Here is an 18155-nt window from a genome sequence, read left to right on the forward strand (position 1 = left end):
TTCCGTGTGGCTGCTTGTGCTGCATTCGTGTTCATCAGATGAACTAAACTACAATAATCTGATTTTTTTAACAGTCCAGTTTCTGTCAGTGTGCTTGACAGGGAGCAGATGGAGGGAAGAGGAAGAAGAAGGAAGAGAAGGACAGCATCTGGACTCTCAGGTCAACAGTTCCTCTGGCCTGGAAAGTCTCTCCAGACACCGCTGGAGCCCCGTGATCGGCCCCCAACCCACAGTTTGAGCCACACGTCTTGGCGTCCCATCTCCTCCCAGCAGCCAGATGTGATAGCCATCCACATCTCGGGGATTTGTGCCCATCTGTTTTGTCTGTCAGGCTCTCGCCAAGTCATGTGACCTCTTCTTTCTCTTCTTTCCATCCTCGTCCATCTGCGAACGCCGCTCCTACGACTTTCCGTCCATTAAAGCCTCCCCCCTCCCCCCTCCTCCCCTCCCTGACGCCTCCTTCAGCTACCACATGTACGTCTTTGTCGTGTCGATCTGACTCCCCCCCGCCTCCTCGTCCTCCCTCCCTGCCGCCTCCCTCTCCTCCTCCTCCTTGTCGTCTTTGTCCTTCTCGGCCTCGCTCTCCCACAGCGTGATGAGCGGCGGGTACAGCTCGTTCAGGGGGATGGACGTGGCGTGCTGCATGTACTTCTTCAGCGAGTGGCCGCAGGACTTGTGCTGCTGCACGCGGCGGCCCATGTAGACCACCAGCAGCGCCATGATGGACAGAGCGAACATGGAGCCCATGACGGCCGCCAGCGCCACGCTGCTGCGCCGCGACGCCACCATCTCCACCGAGAAGCCCGCCTCCTTCGTGGTGACGTTCAAGCAGGAGGTGTGGACGGAGGAGGAGAGGGAGGAGGAGGAAGAGACGGGGGTGGGGGAGGAGCTGGGGGAGGAAGAGGGGGAGGGAGGAAAGGAGGAGACAGTGAGGCAGACGTGGTACTCGGTGGCCGGGAGGAGGTGAGTCAGGTTATACTCCTGAACGTCCACGGGGACCTGGACCGAGACAGAGACAGACATGAGGTCACGATAACCAACAGGTGAGTCCACCGCCTCCATGACCTTTGGTCCTGGATCGAAGACCAGAGACCTTCTGCTGATACCGGCCTGCAGTAGACCTCTGCTGGACCAGCCCAGGTACCCTGGACCTGTTTGTAAAGCTACTAAAAGGTTCCCTCACTCTATTAGGAGCTAAAGCTGCTGTGTTTGGTATCAGGATGTGGTCCCAGCAGCAGGTAGAGGGTCTGATCCTTCATCAGAGGACCAGGAGTCTGGGATCCTTCATCAGAGGACCAGGAGTCTGTGATCCAACACAGCAGCTCAGAGAACATTAGGGACGTTAGCATGGGGACGTAGCAGAGTTAGCTCACTAGCTAGCAGGTCTGACACCAGACTGAATGGTTCTTTACCGTCTTCACCACAAACTGAGACTTTACTGACTCTAACATCTTTAACCTGAGGAACATCCTGGGGGTGTCCTGAATGGTCCCATGGGGTCCACACTGACACTGAATTACTCACATGTTGTTGGTCAGTTTCACCGTTCACAGGAGGAGTTAACCTTACAGACAGGACTGAGGGCAGGCTGGACCACAGAGCTCAGCCCCCCCTGCTGCCAGTACAGACATGTGAAGTAACCACAGGTAGGCCGGTGCGGGGGGGTGAGTGCTCACCTTGGCGGTGTAGCTGATCTGAGGGTTGTCGATGTGCACGGTGGCGCTGGTCCACCGGAGCAAAGGGAGGGGGTCGTCCTGCTGGTTCTGACCCACGGACGATGACCCCCCGCTGGGATACAACTTCCACTCCAACACCACCGACTGGGCGTGAACCACCTGCACAGGAAACAGGAAACCTCCATGGTTTAACGGGTCTGAGCTGGAGGCACAGAAGCAGACTGACGAGTGCTGGAACAGGTACCTTGGCCAGAACCACCAGAGAGGCTGCAGCGCTGGAAGAGTTCCCCAGCCAGGGCTGCTCTCTGCCGGCCTCATCGCCCCGCCGCGGCCCCCAGGACGACCACGAGCCCACGGACCCCTGAGAGTCCACCATCACTGAGACGCTCTTAGTGTCCGCCCCCTCCATGTTCCACGCGACACAGGTATACACACCTGAGGGGGGGGGGGGGGTTAATGAACCAGTGCATGTTTCTGTGGTTCGGCTTCATGAGGAGTCAGGTTACATTTAAAGCCTCTGACTAACAGAGAAGAAGCAGAAAGTGAAGACAAACTAAAGGTTTTCATGTAAACCAAAACATCTGTTCAGCTCTAAAACAGCCATCACTACATTTTAGACTTTTATTTTGACGATCACATTCAAGTCAGCATAGAATCTAAATAAATTAAGTATTGGGGTGCGTTCCAATTTGCCACAGTGTCCTTTCTGATTCTACCACTGGGGGGCGCTGACGACCTCTGGACTTTTTTCAGGTGTCAGGTTTTTAATCACATCCTGCATGCATCCTGAATCCACATCAGATCAGAACCAGATCAGAACCAGATCAGAACCGGATCAGAACCAGATCAGAACCAGATCAGAACCGGATCAGAACCAGATCAGAACCGGATCAGAACCAGATCAGCTCTGTTTCTACCTTTGGTCACTGATCGGCACATTAACAGTTTTCATCACTCAGATGAGTTATCTAATAAACCCGAAACACTCTGAGCTGGTTATTTGTCCCTGTTGATATAAAAGCAGGATGATGTCGTGGGGTCGGATCAGATAAAGACCTCAGTGCAGGTGAGGAAGGCTCAGGTGAGAGAAGTGGGATGCACCCCTGCACGTGGACAGGCTGGATGTGGACCAGCGGCTCAGACTGACCTGCGTCTGACGGCTCGGCGTGTTCGATCACCAGCGCTCCGGGCTCCGACACGCGATGCTTCTTCTTCTTCCGGCTCAGGCCACGCCCCCCCTCAGATATGATTGGTGCAGCCACCGCCTCCGAGCTCACCTGAGCAGGAAGGATCATCGTTACATCATCAGACACTCACGGCGTTTTAGGTGCTTTATCTTTTTAATTGGATGAAATAGTTTCTGTCCCTTTGGCTGCGAGGACCCGTCATTTAGAATATACACAAGTAAAAGTGGCTCTGACCGGCCAATAGGAACGTGTCTTATATCCCACCCACCATCTTAGTGATGTGTTCAAGGAACCTCCGACATCTGAGATTTAAATGTCCACTGAGCAGAGCCTCCAGACGACAGCATGTTAGGGCCGCTGAGGGTGGACAAGTTTTCTCCATCAGTTCTTCTGGTTACTTCAGTGTCTCCATCATGGAGTCAAACAGAACCAGGTTTACGGCAACATGTGTTAAATTAAATCATTAAAAATGTAATAAATCAAATCCAAAAGTTTAGTGTGCTGCTGAGCTGGACCTGGGGGGGCGGGAACATGCTGAAAGATGCCACTGCACTGTTCTCTCTGTGGATGTCAAAACTTTTGGATTTGCGTTGATTGATTGATTGATTGATTGGTGTGTGGTTCTGTTTGACTCCACAATGAGAAGAACCCCAGACGTGCTGATGTTCTCAGAGAATACTGGAGCTCTTCAGATGTCGCAGGTTCCTTGAACACAAAGAAATATCTGCCTGTACACACACACACACACACACACACACACACACACACACACACACACACACACACACACACACAGTGGCCCCGCCCACCTTATCTCCAGTGGGCGTCACCCAGTAGAACTGGGGGGCGGGGTCAGCGTCCGCCCAGCACTCCAGCGTGATTGGCTGCCCGGCGCTGACGTTCATGGTGGGTGGGAAGGCGTGAGGAGAGATGTGAGGCAGGCAGCTGTTGGCTCCACCCCCGCCGCCGTCGGCTCCGCCCCACCCGAGCGCCACCACCTCCTGCAGCTCCCGGCCGATCAGGTGAGGCGGGGAGGAGCAGAGGGTGATGGAGGACTCCAGCATCTTGAGGTGCGATTGGTTGCCGAGGTGAGGCCCCCAGGAGGAGAGACAGTCACAGCGGAGGGGGTTGGAGTGGAGAGACACCTCCTCCAGGGAGGGGAGGGAGGAGAGGAGGTCACCTGAGAGGAGGCTGAGCTGGTTACTGTGGAGGAGGAGAGTCCGGAGGGAGGACAGGTCACTGAGGGGGGAGGAGAGGAGGAGAGAAGACAGAGTTTAGACCTTTTCTTCCACCATCTTGTCTCCTTTCGTGTGAATGGAGCTGTGACATCACCTGAAGGCCTGCCGGTCGATGAAGGACAGCCGCGGGTTGTTGCAGAGCTCCAGTTTGCAGATTTCCGGAAGGTTCTGGAACGCCGCTCGCTCCACCATCAGCAGCTCCTCCATGTTGTTCAGACTGAAGCCGAACACACACACACACAGTTATTCAGAGAGCTTGGGTGAGAAGGTGAAGGTGAACAGAATCAGGACTCACCTGAGCTCCTCCAGGTGCTGCAGGTTCTGGAAGTCTCCCTGCTGGACTCGGCCGATGGGGTTCCTGTTCAGGTCCAGGAACTTCAGGTTAGGGAGCACGCTCAGAGCGTCCCGGGGAACAGACCTGCCAGGAGAACAGCAGTCACATGACCCGTTACAGACAGAGATTAAAGGGTACGTCTGGTGTTTTTAAACCTGGACCCTCCATGACTGGTAGGTTCACCAGACTCCTCACAGAAAACAGGAGTTGCTGCAATTTGGGCATTTTAACTTGTTACTTTGGTTCTGAACTGAACCTTTAAAACACCACAAACACTCTGACTGGTGGAGCAGCAGCTCTAAAATCCCTGTTTTAGTGAATGTAGTCTGGTGTGTGTGCTGTTTGTGGTTAAACCAAAAGGATCTTCCAGGTCTCTCTCTGTAGGGATCCTTTCCATGATGCTGTCACACACTTAGAATAACACTCTGAGCCTGTCAGTGGATCAAACAAGCTCTTTTAGTGGACCTACTGTGATCAGGTGCAGTTGTCCCAAAGGATCACGTTGCAGCCATTGCAGCCCGTTTGGTGTCTGCTGGCTGAGGTGATCTACTGGACCAGTTCCAACACTTTTACTACCTACCAGTCACTCACACACCAGGATGTGGACAGAGAGGATCTTTCTGGACGCTCAGACTCACCTGAGCCGGTTGTCGTAGAAGGAGAGACTCTCCAGGTAGTCGAGGCCCAGGAAGGCGGCGGCGGGGACGGAGGCGAGGCCCATCCCCGCCAGCACCAGGCTGTGGAGGCGGGACAGAGGGAGGAAGTTCTTCTCCTCCAGACCCAGGATGGGGTTCTCCCCGATCATCAGGATCTCCAGAGACGGCAGGGACTCGAACCAGCGGCTGTCGATGGCCACCAGCCGGTTGGAGTTCAGGTGGAGCCTAAAAGGCGGAAAACAGATTCAGACCTCCTCGGCTGATCATTACATATCCAGTGACCTGCAGAGACTGATGGGTAATACATGACAGAGACTGCCATGATCACCTGAGATATGGTTCTACAAAGGTTCTAGAGGTCCTCTAAGTGGTTCTAGAGGTTCTTAAGATGGTTCCTCTGATGGTCGAGGTTTTCTACAAGTCACTGAGGGGTACCAGGCGTCCTTAAGGTGGTTCTAGTTCCTCCTTTCGGAGGATCTTACTGTCACTAAAGAGGGATACTGCAGGTTGTTCTGGGAGTCCTTGAAGTGGTTCTAGAGGTCCTTTAGGTGGTTTCTCTGGTTGTCAAGGGGGTTCTACAGGTCAATGAGGGGGTACCGGGGGTCCTTTATGTGGTTCTAATGACCATTGAGGAGGTCCCAAGGGTTTATTTGTGGTCACTAAGGGGGTTGTAGGCTCTAGTGGTCCTTTAGATGGTTCTAGTGGTCCTTTACCAGGATCTCACTGTCACTGAGGAGGTTCTCCATTGCTGCAGGGATCCTGTAGGTGGTTTGAGTGATCACTGAGTATGTTCTAGGGGTTCTGTGTGTGGTGCAAAAAAGTCCCACCTTAAACAGAGCTGAAATGGGAAAGTGGGAGCCAAAAGGAGAAGAAGAAGAAGAAGGAGGAGAAGAAGAAGCCGTTGTTTACCGCAGCAGGTTGGTGAGCCCGGCAAAGGCTTTGGGTCCGATGGAGGAGATGTGGTTGTGGTTGATGTAAAGCTCCTCTAAGCTGGACAGGTTCCTCAGACTGAAGTCCTCCAGCTCCTGGATGTGGTTCTCCTCCAGGTACAGAGTCACCAGGCGGCCCAGAGAGGACAGACCCATGGAGCTCACCTGGACAGGGAGAGGGGGGGGGGGACAGAGAGAGACAGAGGGAGAGACAGAATTTGTTAGACGTATTTCATTCACCTTCTTTAAAGTAAAGTTTATATGTAAGCTAGAAAAAGGACCCCAGACTCCATTGACAAAAAAGGTCATTTTAGCTCCCAGAACACAGGAGCTGCTGGTCTGCTGCTGCCTCAGTCAGTTAGTTTGTTTTGTGTTATTGTGTGATTTTGGTGTTTTGCAGGATCAGTTTGGTTTTGAAACCAACCCTTCAACACAAAAAACCTAACTGATTGATGCAGAGGTAGACCAGCAGCTCCTGTGTAAAATCCCTGTTTTAGTGAATGTAGTCTGGTGTGTGTGCTGTTTGTGGTTAAACCAAAAGGATCTTCCAGGTCTCTCTCTGTAGGGATCCTTTCCATGATGCTGTCACACACCAGGATGTGTACAGGTAGGAGCCAGGAGGACGGAGGCGTGTGTTACCTGTGTGAAGTGGTTCTGAGACAGATCCAGTTCTGTCAGGTTGGTCAGACTCTGCAGCTCAGTGGTGATGGAGGAGATGTTGTTACTCTGCAGCAGCAGCACCTGAAACACCAGACAGGTGGGGGGGGCATCTTTAATGCACTAACTCAGCAGCTACCTGTGCTACGCTAACCGTTTAATTTAGCTAGTAAGCTCAGTTAAAGCGGACTGGGTCTGGTGTCACATGACGCATGGTGCTCACCTCTGTGTCGGACGACACGTTGGCTGGAACCCTCTGCAGGTGGAGCTCATTGCAGTCGACCGTGCGGGCCTGGTGGTACACAAACTGGGGGGTGTACCAGGGCCTCGTCTCACAAACACACTGCAGAGGACACAGAGCAGCGCCACCTGCAGGACACACACACACACACACACAACCAAACCTCTGTTTTAGAACTCAGGACTCACAGGATTCATCCTCAGGTGTCCACCAGCCAACCAGTGTTTACCTGGACTGGCCCCGCCCACTCCGGCACGCACTGATGATGTCACCAGGGAGAGGAGGAGTGTGAACAGGACTGCAAATCCCATGGTGCACTGGGAGCGGAGCAGAGGGGAAGCGCCGGTTAAATCGTGATGACAACTTCCTCCACAGGGTCAGAGGTCGGCGGGACACAGCTACAGCTGGGTGGAAACACACAGGAAGTGATGTCAGCGATGAATGATGACGACTTACCGAATGATGGAGTTGTCTCCATAGCAACAGCCGCTGAGGCTCATGGGTAGTGTGGTATTTAGAAACGTCCTGCGTAGACTGAGGGAGGAAACAGGATTCTCCAGAGAAGAACTTGTGACGACAAGAGCACACCTGCTGGAGCGTTAGCCTAGCTTAGCATGTAGCATATAGCATTCAGTCAAGGAGAAACACACCCACACACACACACACACACAGACACACACACACAGTTCATTAGCAGTAACTGTCAACACACACTCTGTGTGTGTATGAGGAAGCAGCCTGGGGACAAATTTCATATCAAAGTCTCTCTTCCTCTGCAGCCGACAACAAATCCCTCGTTTACAAGAAACACACACACACACACACACACACACACACACGCACACACACACACACACACACACACACACACGCACGCACACACACACACACACACACACAGACACACACACACACACACACACACACACACACACACACACAGACACACACACACAGACACACAGACACACACACACACAGACACACAGACACACACACACACAGACACACACACACACACAGACACACACACAGACACACACACACACAGACACACACACACACACACAGACACACACACACACACACACACACACACACAGACACACACACAGACACAGACACACAGACACACACACACACACACACACACACACACAGACACACACACAGACACAGACACACAGACACACACACACACACACACACACACACACACACACAGACACACACACACACACACACACACACACACAGACACACACACAGACACAGACACACAGACACACAGACACACACACACACACACACGCACACACACACACACACACACACACAGACACACAGACACACGCACACACACAGACACACACACACACACACACACACACACACAGACACAGACACACAGCGGGGTAGGAAACGGGGACACCTTGCCTCTAGTACCATGGCAACCAGCCAGGAAATGACATATGAAGTGTGTGTGTGTGTGTGTGGGGGGGGGGGGGGGGGGGGGCTCTGAGCTGCTCTGTGATTGGTCCAGAACGTCCTCATTCAAAACTTTTTATTATTTCACATAAAAATAAACAATAAACTGTCAAAGTTTCATCCTGATTTTTCAGATGATCAGTTTTCAAAATAAAAGCCACTTCATGAACGGTCAGTCTCATATTCACACCGTTCATTGTTCCGTCTGACTCCTGACCTCCGGAGTGGAACTGGTCCGAGGTCGGAACGTTTGGATTCGTCCTTAATCATGAAAATAAAACAGCAGAGGCCGACAGCTGGCAGGTCACAGAGAAATAATCCTCTACCTGCTGTTCAATCCCCCTGAAGGAGCGCGCACGTGGCCGCCGGCGTGCACGTGAAAAACATCAGCAGAGAGACAGAGCCTCACCCAGAGCATCATGGGAAACAGCGGCCAAAGTCAGACAGGAAGTCAGAAATACACTCACATCCTGTTTGACCTGATTTAATAAAACATCATCAGACCTGCAGGGACTGTTGTTTTAAAGGGACAGTCCGTATATTCTGCAGTGTGGTGGTACCTACAGTAGACGGGCCACAGTTTCCAAAACAAAGGCCCACACACAAAAAATCTACTTCAGTTTAAGTGAATGCTGTATTTAGAATGTTTTAACAGCTTTCCCTCTCTGTCACACAGCTCTTTCTTACATGCATCTATCATTTCTTCCAAGCCACCAGACTCCATTCACAAAAACAGTGATTTTAGTTCACAGAACACAGGAGCTGCAGGTCTGCTGCTGCCTCCATCGGTTTGTTTGTTTGCATTACTGTGTGACTCTGGTGTTTTAAAGGGTTTGGTCAGATCTGAACTAACCTGTTAAAACACCAAAGTCACAGCAACTAGACCAAACACTCCTGTGTTTCTGTGCGCTAAAAGTACTGTTTTTGTCAGTGGAGTTTGGTGGGTTTGAATGGCACACTTTTGGTATTTCCAACCCAAAGTCTGTCTAAATAGGGACCCAGTTCCTGGGTTGTTGAATATAATGGAGAGGTCGGTACTTCTATATCACTGTTACTTCGTAAACACTGTACATGTATTATTGGTTTTATTCTCATGTCGTCATTTCTGAGGCACAAGAACTTCCCTCCGGATCAATAAACTGTTGTCATCATGTTTTGATGATGTCAGAGTGAGTCAGACCTGGTGATCTAGTGTTATGATCCTAATCAGGTCCCTGGTGTGTTCACTGACTCCGTTTCTGCTCCATCTGCCACTACACGTGTGTGAAAACACTGTTTACATGTGGCTCCCTTTGTGATGTCATAAGGGGATCTGTTGATCATGTGACCACCTCCAGCCAATCAGCAGGCCGACTAAAAGCCTCCTGACTCCGCCTCGCTGTCAGCCGTTGTTTTTTCCTCGCTAACACGAGTCCTAAGAGCCGGCGAGCGTCCGACACGACATCGGATGGTTTCCGTGGACAAACACTGAACGTTTCCAGACTTCACCTCGTGTGAACCAGTCGGACCTCCACACACAGGTGTGAACGTTAAAAACAGCAGAATGGACCTTTAAACGTTCACCCTCCCTGCAGGAGGTTCTGTTTCCCAGAGTGACCCTGAAGGCAGCGCGGTGAAACAGAGCGTTCAAACGTCCGACCCTCCTCCTTCATGTTAACGCCACACTGAAGGAGGTTCGTCTCTCTGCTCCGACATCTGAACATCTCCTCCTCCTCCTCCCCCTTCCTCCCCCCTCCTCCCCCCCTCCTCCCCCCCTGCTGCTGCTGAGCAGATGGAATATTGATGAGCTGCTATCAATTATTTAACGAGCTGCGAGCGCCTCGTTAAGTGTCCTGCTGCAGAGGCTGTGATTGGAGGAGAGCAGGAGACACTGGTTAATTACCTCTGAGCTCACACACACACACACACACACACACACACACACACACACACACACACACACACACACACACACACACACAAAGAATTTCAAAATAAAAGCCAAACTGCTGGACGTCTTACACAATGAAACCATCAGTTAAACGTTCAGATTTCTCTGAGCTGAATCATGTGACACAGGTCATGTGACCGCTGGATTGAAGGAGGCTCGGTCGTTCTAACTTCTAACGTTTTGAGCCATTTAGCGTTTGTTCTCCTCCAATGTCAAAACAAGCTGCAATATTAGCTCATGGTTCATGTCAGACACAGGTTCACTGATCTGACAGACAAAACAAGCAGAGAGGAAGAGGAAGTCACCGCTAACCGCTAACCGCTAACAGCTAACCGCTAACGCTGGATCTTTGATGCCGCTAACGCCGACACAAATGTCTCTATTTTAGTTTTAATCTGTCATATTCTAGATTCTCTCAAATTAAATGAGTTCTATGAATAATTCATTCTAAATGTAATTATTATTATATTAACACTGAGCAGTCTGTTCATCGGGGAGGGGGAGGAGTGCTGCCCCCTGTCTGTTTGGAGGGTCACGGTTACGTACTGCGCCTTTAAAATAAAAGAAGCTAAAGAGTGATTGCATAAAGCGGAGCGGCCGTTACCGTGGAAACCGCCTGGATGTGAGAGAAGCCGAAGAAACTCTGTGACCTACTTTGATCCAAGAGTTTCAGAAGATTTATTACGCAACAACAAGTCAACTTAATTCACTTTGTGCCTCCATCTTCTTCTCTGCATCGTCCTCCCAGGGCCCCCGCTCCTCTCACTCCCCCGCTCCTCTCACTCCTCTCACTCCTCTCACTCCTCTCACTCCTCTCACTCCTCTCACTCCTTCACAATAAAACACACGACCTCACGTCTTCTTCTCTAAAAGGAAATATTATTATATTCAGTAAGGCAGCAGTTTAATATGTTACAACAGCAGAACTTCAAATAAAGCACAATAAAAGTCAGGAGGAGAGGAGAGGAGGAGAGGAGGAGGAGGAGGAGGAGAGGAGGAGGAGAGGCAGGAGGAGAGGAGGAGGAGAGGAGGAGGAGAGGAGGAGAGGAGAAGGAGAGGAGGAGAGGAGGCAGGAGGAGAGGAGGAGGAGAGGAGGCAGGAGGAGAGGAGGAGAGGAGGAGAGGGGGAGGAGAGGAGGAGGAGGAGGAGGAGAGGAGGAGAGGAGGAGAGGAGGAGAGGAGAAGGAGAGGAGGAGAGGAGGCAGGAGGAGAGGAGGAGGAGAGGGGGAGGAGAGGAGGAGGAGAGGGGGAGGAGAGGCAGGAGGAGAGGAGGAGAGGAGAAGGAGAGGAGAGGAGGCAGGAGGAGAGGGGGCAGGAGGAGAGGAGGCAGGAGGAGAGGGGGCAGGAGGAGAGGAGGAGAGGGGGAGGAGAGGAGGCAGGAGGAGAGGAGGAGGAGAGGGGGCAGGAGGAGAGGAGGAGGAGAGGGGGAGACGAGAAGGAGAGGAGGAGAGGAGGAGGAGAGGGGGCAGGAGGAGAGGAGGAGGAGAGGGGGAGACGAGAAGGAGAGGAGGAGAGGAGGCAGGAGGAGAGGGGGCAGGAGGAGAGGAGGAGGAGAGGGGGAGACGAGAAGGAGAGGAGGAGAGGAGGCAGGAGGAGAGGAGGAGGAGAGGAGGAGGAGAGGAGGAGGAGAGGGGGCAGGAGGAGGTGAAGCCTCTATTCTGCCTGCTTTCTCTCTCATGAAGACAACAAACAAGTAAGAGGACGTTGAGTGAGACGGTTTATCATCCTGTGATGGAGACAAACTGCTCAGACCTGTTCTCCACCTGACAGCAGGAGCCCAAACCTCCTCTGGAGCTCAGGGAGCAGCTGGGACTCAGGTTTCAGGTCTCCGAACACGTCGGACTCCGGTGTGAACACGTGGCGCTCCGGCTCTACAGACACCACACACACAAGCAGGGGGCGGAGGGATACGCTGCTGTTCATCAAGAAATAGTCCCAGCAGGTAATAGTTCCATTCCTGTTTGTACGAACAACCGAGGTGCAGCATGTTAGTCAGGAAGCTTCAGCGCTGCTAGCCTGTATGCTAAGCTAGGCTAACCACGCCCCGACTCCAGCTCCGTACTGAACACACAGCAAACTGTTCCTTTAATGCTGCTGCTGGTGACAGTTTAAACCTGGTAGTCCAGTTTGGTGACTGATAGACACAAAGTAGGTCCACTAAAGGTGTTTGTTTGATCCACTGACAGGATCAGAGTGTTATTCTAAGTGTGTGACAGCATCATGGAAAGGATCCCTACAGAGAGAGACCTGGAAGATCCTTTTGGTTTAACCACAAACAGCACACACACCAGACTACATTCACTAAAACAGGGGTTTTAGAGAACAGGACACAGGAGCTGCTGCTCTGCTGCTGCCTCCATCAGTCAGAGTGTTTGTGTTGTTGTGTGATTCACAGATATTATGTTGGATCCAAACTGACCCTTTAAAACACCAAAGTCACACAACAACACAACCACACTGACTGATGGAGGCAGCAGCAGACCAGCAGCTCATGTGTCCTGTGAGCTAAAATCACTGTTTTTGTCAATGGAGTCTGGTGTGTGAAGAGATTCAGGTTGTCCTGTTTTTCTCCATCAGATCAAACAGTGTCGTGATTTTAACCAATCAGAGCAGTTTGTGCTGTAAATATTCAATCAGTGACTGTTTGTACCAAACTTTGAGCTATTTTATCTTCTAATTCATCGATAACAAACCAATAGTAAACCAATACACCCGAGCAGCGCGTGCTAGAACTTGATTAGTGTTGAATTAAACGGGATGATGCGTTCCGGGACGGTCGGATTTCTGACGCTCCTCGGTAACATCACACTTCCCTGAGGAGTCTCTTTAAAACGACCGTCTCCTTCCCGTGGAGCACCGCGGTGCTGGAGGACAGCCGCCCATGTTCTCACCTTGCTCCTCTGCTGCAGCTCCTCCTGCTCCTCCTGGACCACGGAGCCCGATGCAGTCCGGTACAGTCCGGTACGGTCCGGTACGGTCCGGTTCAGCCCGGCAGGAGCGGTTCCGGTCCGGTTCTCGGGATTTGTTCGGGGTTTGTGGATCCAGATGCGGGCTGAGTCCTGCAGCTGCTGCCGCTGTTATCTGAAGCATCCCTCCCTCTCTCCCTCCTGTCCTCCGTCAGGTCCGCAGCAGCTGACTCAGGATCAGCCAATGAGCTTTATAGGCCACTGGGCGGCGGACCAATCAGAGCGGGGGGGGGGGGGGGCTGCTAACATGACGTAATGCTCCAGATTCTCCTGATGAGTGTGTCAGTGACTTCACACACTCACACACACACACACACACACACTCACACACTCACACTCACACTCACACACACACACACTCATACACACACACACACACACACACACACACACACACACACACACACACACACACACACTCACACACACACACTCACACACACACACACACACACACACACTCACACACACACACTCACACACTCACACACTCACACACACACAGACACACACACACACAGACACACACAGACACACACTGAACCCCCAGGCCCACCCAGGTGCATGCTGGTCCTACACCTGTCTACCTGCCTCACAGCAGAAGGAACCAAACAGCAGCTGTTAAAGCTCCACGTTAGCTCATTTATCAGGTGACACAAAAACATCAGAAAGCTCCTCCTCTTCCTCACTCAGTGAAATGTGAACTCACACACGACACATGTTGAATCCTTCAGAGTAACTTCCTCCTCCACAGGAAGTCATCGTGTGACGTCCCTCCAGAATAAAGCTCCAGAAAACAGAGGCTGCAGAACCTCATAGAGAACCTGTCTGTTTTTAAGGTTCCTTCAGTCTCTCAGTGATCCACTGATAGTCTGAACATCCAGGGGTTCATCCTCTGCAGACAGGAGCTGCTGTCTGAACATCCAGGGGTTCATCCTCTGCAGACAGGAGCTGCTGTCTGAACATCCAGGGGTTCATCCTCTGCAGACAGGAGCTGCTGTCTGAACATCCAGGGGTTCATCCTCTGCAGACTGGAGCTGCTGGTTCAGCTTCCTGTGACCAACACAAAGCTTTTACTGCAGCAGAGGCTGTAATGTGAGCCGCCTGCTGACATCATCAGTGATGTCACAGCCATCCAGTAAATCTGAGTCAGCGTTTGTGTTCGAGTGACGAAGACGAGGACAAGAGGACAGAGAGGAAGATGACTGTCTGTTAAAGTGAGCTACAGACCGTTGGTGGCACTGGGACCAGACCAGAACACTCTGTGGGCTCTTCAACCTTACTTATGACTCCATTCTCTCTAACTCCTCTTTGACTTCACCTGACAGAGGGAACACGCCTCGGTGTGGCCACAGAGAAAGGAACTGCATTTGGTTTTAGCTTTACAGTGTGAGGCTGCTGCGTTAAGCCTAAACCCTTTGGGTGGGTCTCGTTCAGCACTGTCACGTCTACGCTGTCTGTTCTCGACACAAGATGAAGCCTGACACTTGCTGGTCTGCTTAGCAAAGCTTTGTGGAAGTCTTTAACAACATACACTTTCTCTTGGATTTCTTGTTCCCCTTTGCATGATGTTCCTTTGCACATGGCCAGTACAGACAGTGGTGTACCACCAGGGCCAAAGAGTGTCTGTCTGGTTTAGCCAGCTGTGTGTCTTTGTGGACTATAGAGTGGAACATCTGGGCTGGGACTACTGACACTCTGCTCCAGGGTCTGTCTTAAATCTGACCTTGTGGTTTCTAATAGTGAGGTCTGCATACCAGGGATCTGAACCTGTATCTATAGAACCAAGAAACATGGGTGTGTCATTACACTTGTCAGTCTCTAGAACATGTACTGATACACACTTTACTGCAGTGACCTCTTTTACCACATGTATGTCACGTCACATCTCCAGCTGGGCACCGTCCTTTTCCACGTCCAGGGGATTTTCCACACCTGTAGCATGATCTGTCATTTGGTGTTGTAGACTTTGCTGTTGGGTTGGTTTGGGGGCTTAAATGTTGGATGCTTATGTTTCTTGTTTCTTACAGTCACTGCATTGATTTCTTTTATATTTTCCCCTCTGATGTCCGTTTGCTGTCTTTTTATCACTTCAGATTGTCGAGCCATGTTCACTGCTTTTTCCAGGGTCAAACCTTTGTCCATCTGTAGTCTCTCAGCTAAGCTGGTGTCTCTCAAACCCACTACTAGACGATCCCTTATCGACTCGTCGTCAAGTGCTCCGTAGCAGCAGTTTTCGGCTAATGCATAGAGGGCGGTCTCGTTAGCCTGTTGCAGTCTTTGATTAAACCTGGTAGATAATATTTAATATTAATACTGTACTGTTGTCTCTGTGCCTCCGTTAAAGCTTGTCCTCGCAGTATATCGTCTGCTTCATCTCCCATACAGTAGATGAGTGTGTTTACCTGATTAGCCTCTGAGCTAATGTGCAGGTTGCTAGCCAGTCGGAATCTTTCAAACCTCCTTATCCACTTCTCCCATAGTTGTGGCTTTGAAAAATCAAACGGCTCGGGAGGCTGAATGGTGAATGTGGCGTTCAGGGGTGTGTTAGCATTAGCATAGTTGCCGCTATCTGCTAGCTGCTGGGGCGGAGGCTGTCGAGGCCGTGCGGCTTGTGCACTAGCTCCAGCGTCTTCGTCTGACATCTCGCCGTCTGCGGATTAAACTCACTTTTTGCTCCCAGTCTGTTTCTTTTCACTCGTGCTCTCACTGCCGCACCGACTTCTGGCACCATGTCGTGTTATTGGACGTGAAGAATCAAGCGACATATCGTGGAGCAACAAACTGGCTTTATTTTTCAGGCGTAGCCAATTTCAACTTATTGACAACAAACCCAAAATGCTCTCTGTCAGCATTTCCCGAAGCTCTTGTGACTCCTTCACAATAAAACACATTACTGAAAATGCATTACACCACAAGCACGAGGTCGACTGAACACCACTTTTGAGCTCTGGACTAAATCTAAAACTGAACTGAATCAGCGGCAAGATGAATCGCATGTTAGCTGCATATTAGCCACCTGTTAGCTGCATGTTAGCCACCTGTTAGCTGCATGTTAGCCACCTGTTAGCTGCATGTTAGCCACCTGTTAGCTGCATGTTAGCCACCTGTTAGCTGCATATTAGCCACCTGTTAGCTGCATGTTAGCCACCTGTTAGCTGCATGTTAGCCACCTGTTAGCTGCATGTTAGCCACCTGTTAGCTGCATGTTAGCCACCTGTTAGCCGCATGTTAACATTAACTGCCTGTATTAAGACGTGTAAAAGCTCTTGTAACAACCTGCTCAGCTCGTCTCCTTTATTTCACCTGCCAACCTGTTTTCTCACTACAAGCGTCAAACTGTCATCAAACTGACGTCATTCGAGTCATTTTCACCAGAAGCTGCGACATGAAGCTACAAACAGCGACGATGCCTCGATGTTTCTGCTGAAACGTGAGCCGACCGTCACTGTCAGCGGCTCCCTGTGCTGCTCGAACTGACTTCTGTTTGTCTGTAAGACAGAAATTATATTAGAATAATAGTTTTATTAACGAGCTTTGGATTGTTTTTGTTTTACAAGATTTAGAAAACAGAAGTTTAGCTGTTTGGGACAGAGACAAGACAAGAGATGTGTGTGTGTGTGTGTGTGTGTGTTTCTGTGTGTGTACATGTGTGTGTGTTTTCCCGTCTGAACTCCTGCTGAGTGAAAACAATCCTGCTGCCTCTGAAATCCAGCTTAGTTTGGATTAAAACTGAAGTAAACATAAATTCCCATCAAAAGCATGTTTGCGTGTGTGTGTGTGTGTGTGGGGGGGGGGGGGGGGGGGGGTAGAAGCAGGTGGGCCAGTGACATCACATTCAAAAAACTTTGCATTGTGGGATAATCTGAGCTCAGATGGCAGGATGGATCTTCTCTCCCAGGGTCCCTGAACTACACACCAGCAGCAAACAGCCAACCAATCACAGCACAGCAGGTGTGACTACCGATGACCTTGGATCATTTCTGATGAATAAATCACCTCTGACCTCGAAGCTAAACACTAAACTGAGGCTCTGACAGCCATAGCAACAGTAACTAAGGGGGGCGGGGCTGTTGATAAGAGTCACATGTGTACTTACAGGAAGTTCAGTCACATGACACAGAAACCGAAACGCTAAAGGTCAAGCTGTGAAACATTCGTTTCTTTACGTTGTACAAGAAAACACTGACAGGAGAACTGATGCTACCATTTGTGCTAACTGGAGCTAATGCTTGTGCTAACTGGAGCTAATGCTTGTGCTAACTGAGGCTAATGCTTGTGCTAACTGAGGCTAATGCTTGTGCTAACTGGAGCTAATGCTTGTGCTAACTGAGGCTAATGCTTGTGCTAACTGAGGCTAATGCTTGTGCTAACTGGAGCTAATGCTTGTGCTAACTGAGGCTAATGCTTGTGCTAACTGGAGCTAATGCTTGTGCTACCTGTCGACCTGTTGGGAGTTCTGGCGTGAACTCGACTCAGACCTGTTTGTTCAGATCCAACACACAGTCAGTGGAGTCTGGTGCAGAGATTCTATTTGTCTTTGTGTTTAATTCTTCAGTCGCTCACTGAACAGCTGCTCTTTTATGAATCGGCACAACATAAACAGACTGATTGTATTTGATGGTTTTACTGACGTGTCTCTACTGATGTTGACTCAGCAGCGACCAACTGATCACGTGACCATAAAATACAGGCAGTGTGACAGAGTCAGAGATCAGACAGACTGTACAGAACAAAATAGTTTTATTACCGTCCTCCCAGAGTGTGTGTGTGTGTGTGTGAGAGATTTCAGCTTGTAGAAAACGAGAGGAATCATTTATAGAACATTTTACACCAACAAAAACCAGTCAAGTC

At 50.7% G+C, this 18155-nt stretch overlaps 1 protein-coding gene across 1 annotated transcript; it reads right to left on the reverse strand.

Annotated features, from left to right (window-relative positions):
* Positions 1-465: 465 nt before the first annotated feature.
* On the reverse strand, positions 466-13425 carry LOC139209210 (leucine-rich repeat neuronal protein 1). Its single transcript, XM_070838843.1, has 14 exons — positions 13227-13425; positions 12088-12206; positions 7148-7235; positions 6901-7046; positions 6660-6761; positions 6001-6185; positions 5074-5316; positions 4397-4519; positions 4196-4318; positions 3673-4102; positions 2824-2953; positions 1921-2111; positions 1677-1835; positions 466-999 (listed from the first exon to the last, which is right to left on the reverse strand). The coding sequence occupies exons 1-14, from the start codon at positions 13423-13425 to the stop codon at positions 466-468; spliced, it is 2772 nt and encodes a 923-aa protein (XP_070694944.1).
* Positions 13426-18155: the final 4730 nt, after the last annotated feature.

Source organism: Pempheris klunzingeri, chromosome 11, assembly GCF_042242105.1.
Source record: "Pempheris klunzingeri isolate RE-2024b chromosome 11, fPemKlu1.hap1, whole genome shotgun sequence".
Classification (NCBI taxonomy): Eukaryota; Metazoa; Chordata; class Actinopteri; order Acropomatiformes; family Pempheridae; genus Pempheris; species Pempheris klunzingeri.